The following is a 6,000-nucleotide window of genomic DNA, read 5'->3' on the forward strand; positions in this document are numbered from 1 at the left end:
CATCATTATCAAAGTTATGTGTTAACACTTGGAATATTGTAAGATCTCCTGAATTTCCTTTGTTAAAAAAATTTGACTAGGATTCTATAGGCACAGATTGACATTAAAATGCTGTTAGCGTTGTTAACTCTAGAGGGCATGGCTAATGAAATGTCCCGGAAGTTGAGTGCTTGCCAAACTCTATTGTGCAAGACAGCTCTCGATTAATCACGATGAGAGTATTTCCTTTATCTAAATGAAATCTGTAATTTGGGGTGGAGATTAAAGATCCTTTGGAGGATGAAGGGAAAGGTGCTGTGAAAATTCTGGAAGCCAGAAAATAAAGATAGGTCTACTCAATATTCATGAAGTCAGACTGGTGATGCAAATAGAGATTCAATCTCTTATTCTCTAATGACTTGGCTTGTAGCGTTCTTATATCAGTTTTGCACAGATTTCTACTCAACATTAAAGGCAGTTACTTCAAGTTGTACACATTTTTAAAAGGAAAGTTTAGCATGTCCAATTTGGTTTTCTGCTATCTCTGAACTAATTTTTCGTTTTCTGCCTAAGGCTTTTTATGTATATGATCATAGATGCAAAAAAGATATGATAAGACACACAGAACTGGTAAACATATGCATAAGGTATCAGTAAGTGAACCCTTACTGACTTGAATACAGCATACTTCCAAAAGGAAATTTAAAGTACGTAGCTATAAGGTTAAGGTTTAAATTTGCTTCCTTGAAAGTGAAATCAAAATTTCCTTATCCATCTCATTTGGTAAGGAAATGCTACATATTTTCTCCTTCATCCAATTTATTAGAAATCCTGAAATCTCATTCATAGCACAAATCCTCACCTCCTACACTGTTGTGTTGAATTTAAAAGAAAATGATTGTAAATTCTACAAATGCTTTCTTTGTTCATTATGTGATAGTATAGCTAAAAATTATTTGAAGTGGGGGAAGGTGTGGGAACCCTGAGTCATTTTATTTAGACCCCAACAGCTGCTACAGTGCCCGTGAAGGTATGCATGAAGTACTATACTGTTTTAGTTCTTTGCTAAGAGATTAACTTAGGGTAGATTATTTATTTAATTTTTTTCCTAATTCTCTCTTTTAGGCCAGTCCTGCTCCTATAATTGTCAACACAGATACTTTGGACACGATTCCTTATGTAAGTAACATTTTTATTAAGATTTTCCTTAAAAACTATGGTAGAATGTAATTAGTTGAATTTCAATGCATAATCAGAATTCAATATGCTATCATTTCCAACCAAGCTACATAATCCTATGGAATGAAATGAAATGTACAATCACTTTTGTGAATTTTCTTTTGGTATTGCCTAAATCTTGGCTTAGGCCTTCCTAATATTTCCTCCTTTCATTTGTGTTTTGTGACGCACGGGGATCCATTGTAAGAAAAAATCATGGACAAATCTGTTCAAATAATTTTAGTTTGCTAGGTGGTTTGCTGGAAAATAATTGAACTACTCCTAGCAGACAGAGACAAACTTCTTTGAATTTTGTACTAAAGGAGCACTCAAATCAATTTCTGTGACAGAGCCTAGAATGTGAACAATCAATAGATAGTTTATGGGTTTTGTTGGGCACCCAACAGAAAATTAGAAAAAAAGTTTTGCTAGGATAGACTTTACCTATATATAACAAAATATAGGATTACACGAAGGTGTGGAGTGTGAGATTACAGGATCAGGCAGATCAGTGAATCCTGGAAGTCTGTCATGCAAGCACTGTGTTGGCCAAAGTTCTTGATGACAGAGACTGGTTTGGAGGGAGGAGTGGAAACTGGCAATGGGCCACAGTGAGGGTCACTGGTTGAAATTACGGAGGGTCAGCCAGGCTTTGTGAATGGGCCCTGGCTGCGGGTGGAGCTTAGTGATCAGGAAAGATGAGACAGCCACAGATCCATGCAGGCGGGTACAAAGAGCAAAGGAGGGCTGCAGGGACAATGGACAAGAACAGAGTCCTGTCTACTGATTGAGAACAGCATGCAAATTACTTAAAACCGTACCTGGCATATAATTAGTGTGTGGTAGATGTTTTCAAATTTGAACTCCAGCCTGAAATGCTCGTAAGTACCAGTGAAATCAAGACACAGACCCAGGAGTGGATATGATAGGGAATAGAAAGCATATAACCCTCTACAGTTGGCAGCTGATACTTGGGGATCGGTGTTGCCTGATCATCCCATTTTCAAGAGCAGTTGGACATTTGAATTTTAATGTGAGTGTTTTTAATTTTTATACAAGTAGACAGACACACTTCAAAAGTTCACACACAGCATATTTTTAGTCCATAGGCTGCCTTGCAGGAGAAGTCTTCTTCAAAGAAACTGGAGGTTCTGAGCAGATGCTATATAAGCCAGGACTCAGCCACAGGGGAGCAGAGTTCTAGAACTGGAGTACAAGGTTGGGACTTGATTATAGGGACAAGTGACTAAAACTAGGACATAGAGTCAGGACAGGAATAATAGCAAGCTTGACTTAATGCTGAATCACCGAATTACTGAACTAGAGCTTCTTCAATCTCTCTGAACAAGAATGATCAGGGGCCAGACCAGAAGTGGGGTCAAGCTTTCTGGTGGGAATCCAATAACCTTGGCTGTAGAAAACTAAAGACTGTGTAGAAGGAAACAAAACAATGTATTGAAAATAGCTAGTATTCTTTTAGTCTGTCACTCTCCCTACCTTCTTTTGCTTTTCGAACATTTACGTTGGAATTGCTGTCTGCCTACCATTGCTCTGAGCACGTAATGCATGTGAACACCTCTAATACTCAGGACAATTCTATGAGGTAGATATTATTAATTTATCTGTTTTGCAAATGGAAAACTGAATCTTAAAGATGTTAAAAAAAACTTGCTGAAGGACTGGAGTGGATCCAGATAGTTTGGCTGTAGATTTAACGACTTACTTAACTCCTTTTATGCTGCTGCTTGTGTTTCTTTCCTCCTTGCCTTGTTTTCTGCCTCTCAGCTAGAGAACAAAACTCACTCTCTTACTCTTGTACTACATGTAGATTTATTTGCATGGGAGACAACTTGTCACAGAGGCTCCAGTACCCTTGGGGTAGGGACTTGTCTACAGAATACATTAAGGAATCCTATGTTCCAAGCAAATCTCCTTTTTGTCACTACTGACAAAGTGAGCAGTGCTTTGCAGTAGACATGGATGAGTGTCACTTGATTTTGCAAGCAGATCACTTCCTTGTACTGTATCGATGCTATTTCAAAGCCCTGTTAGGGTTCTTCTGCAATTCATATAGTCTTTCTGAACCTGTATTAATCTGTATGACAAACTGTAATACTTACCTCAGAGGCTGTTATGAAAATCAAATGTGATTTTGGATATGACATCAGATTAACTTGCTGTCGATAGCAGTTTTTGTACTTATTTTTTAAATAGATAGTTATGAAGAAATAGGTGCTAAACTCTGACAGTACTGGATATATGTATATCCTCTTCCATATAGAATATGTATAAGTGCATTCACCACTGGGATCGGCCAGCTTTAGAGCACGGCCATTAAAGTGAATATGCTTCAGTTCCTGCCATCAGCCCAGCTTTCCGCTTTCTTCCCTGACTCACTGGGTAACCTTGAACAAATGACTGTTCCTTTCACAGTCTATTTTCTATTTTCTCATTCCCCAGTGTTCTAGACTTTGTTTTCTTCTTTTCTTTCTCATGTTCTACTTGTTCACATAATTTCAGCTCTATTTAATGAAAAATGATTTCAGAGTTCCCCAGAGCATTTTAATCATGCGGTATAAGGACATTTCCTTCCCCTAAAATATTACCTGAATGACAGACTGTAATTTATATATGAAAGTTCTTTTCAAATATAATGTCATTACAAGTAAGTATACTAATTTTGCTGATTAGCAAATTTTATTTTAGATATAAACGCTTCTCTTGGAAACAGTTTCTTGGCACACAAGCAAAGAGCAATCAAATACTAAGGAAAGTTCCAAGGCCACGGGGATTTTTATTGTAAATGTCTAATAAAGATACAAAGGATACTTAAAGGGATCTCTGCTTTTATTTTTAGGAAATTAAGTTAAGGGACATTAGAGCCCTGCCATTAGTTAAAGTATCAATAAGGTTATACATGAATGCCTCAGATAAACTCAGTCTTACATAATGTCACATGTTAGATTTGGGTAGGACCTTGCACGTGGTGCAGTTCTACCTATTGTGCAAAAGCATAAGTCTCCTGTAGTCTCCATTTTCACTTAAGGAGAGAGAGAGACAGGGACAGAGACAGAGACAGAGACAGAGATAGATAGTTCAAAGTGAGGAGAGCCTGCTTGTGACCTGGAGTAGCTCCCTGAAGTCTGACTTAATTAAACAGTAACATGTTACCCTCCTGAGATTCTGTGGCCAACCAAGATGCTGTGCTCTCTCGACGTACTTCTTCCCTTCGCAGACATGTCAGAGGTTTACTGAACACTATCAAAGCAAACCCTGTCCTCCTGCTTTCTCTAAGTAGAAGACTAGAGGAGTGCAGAGGCAGGAAGGGTGATGTGAATTAACTGTGAAAAGTGAGTATTGGACATCCTATGTAAAGGAGCCAGAGAAAGGTGAAATATCATCTGGCTCTTGCAGAAGTAAGGCATTTTCAGGAAGAGTAGGTAAAAGGCATTTCAGAAAGACAGGACTGCGTGTGGAAAAAGTCTGAAGTTTAGAAACTCCTCTGTCCTGAGTTCTGTACAGCTTGAGCAATGGGCAAGAACATAATATGAAGCTGGACAAGTGGAATGGAGTCTGATGGTGAAGGACTTGTTACCTTGACATGATGTTTGGACTTTATCATGTAGCCTTTGGTGGCCCTATCATCTCATATCACTGGGAAATTATGTTCATCTCTGTTTACTGATGTACTTCAAAGACCTACTCATTGCTATCTATGTGACAGGCACCTGAAGTACTTTCAAATAAATATAGCTAAAGATACAGAGGTGATCACCTGTGAGCGGCGGACCACAGACTTTCTTCAGATTTTCTATGTGTTTATCTTTTGGCCTTTGTTCATTGCCTTCAGTTAGACCAAGTTACCTTTTTTCTCTTCCCATCTTTATGAGCCTATTAAGCTGCCACTGACATCAGGGAGGTTTCATCAATTTCTCTAAGCAACACTTCTGTCTCTTTCCACCTTGAGTTCCGAGTATTTTACTCACAGAAATTTGCCTACGTTAACCCAAAGAGGGTGGCTTCAGGAATGTTTTGATTCTACACAAAATATCATCGCGATAATTTATGAAATTTATTTTTCTGCCCTTTTCCCTTATCTGTAAGTAGAGGTAGTAATAACCTTCTTGCATGATGTAGTACATAAAATCTAAAAAAAAAAAACCAAAATAATAGTGCTTTTGCAAGATAGGAATGTATTTCTCTTACATTTGAAACTTTGTAGGTGTATTGTCCAGAGCTGAAATGTCTATTCTGCTCCACAAGGTCTTGAAGGACTCAAGTATCCTCTGTTTTCTTGCTGTACCACTCCTGCGTGTTGCCACTGTGCACATAGCCCAGGAGGCCAGCCCCCAGAAAGTGCTGCAGAGCAGTCTGGAAGAAACTGCCGCGAGGTTCAGGTTAGCCCAGTGTACTGGCTTAAACTGCATGCTCATCAGTGACCACTTCCTCCAAAGTCTAATCCTTTGAAAATGCCTTTCTTTCTCAGAAAGACTTTTGAAAGAAAATACAGTCAGTTATATGGATGAAAGAAAAGGCTCATGTTTAGTTAGGTGAGAAATAGAAGAATGACAGAGAGTGGCAGAGTCAAAAACTGATCAGAAAAAAAAATCATATCAGGAAAGAAAATGAGAATAAAATAATTGAGACAAATGGCTTAACATTTCTATATTAGAGTATCCTCCCTCAATTGTAAAAATCGTCTATTTATATGGCGGTAAAGCACCCCACTTCAAAAAAACAAAAAAAGCAGAAGTACCAAAGCATTTTCCTAGTGCCTCAGGGTCCCTCAGTGATGCCTTGGTT

At 38.3% G+C, this 6,000-nt stretch overlaps 1 protein-coding gene across 12 annotated transcripts in view; it reads left to right on the plus strand.

Annotated features, from left to right (window-relative positions):
• Positions 1-6,000, plus strand: part of Dlg2 (discs, large homolog 2 (Drosophila)) — a 1,924,417-nt gene that overhangs the window by 1,222,793 nt on the left and 695,624 nt on the right. For all 12 annotated transcript variants that reach the window (XM_013511774.1, XM_013511776.1, XM_005379786.2 and 9 more), the window contains one exon: positions 1,105-1,158. In XM_013511774.1, coding sequence (XP_013367228.1) covers positions 1,105-1,158 — 54 coding nt within the window. The remainder of the gene's footprint in view (positions 1-1,104; positions 1,159-6,000) is intronic.

Source organism: Chinchilla lanigera, unplaced genomic scaffold (assembly GCF_000276665.1).
Source record: "Chinchilla lanigera isolate Chin_1 unplaced genomic scaffold, ChiLan1.0 scaffold00013, whole genome shotgun sequence".
In the NCBI taxonomy this organism is placed as follows: domain Eukaryota; kingdom Metazoa; phylum Chordata; class Mammalia; order Rodentia; family Chinchillidae; genus Chinchilla; species Chinchilla lanigera.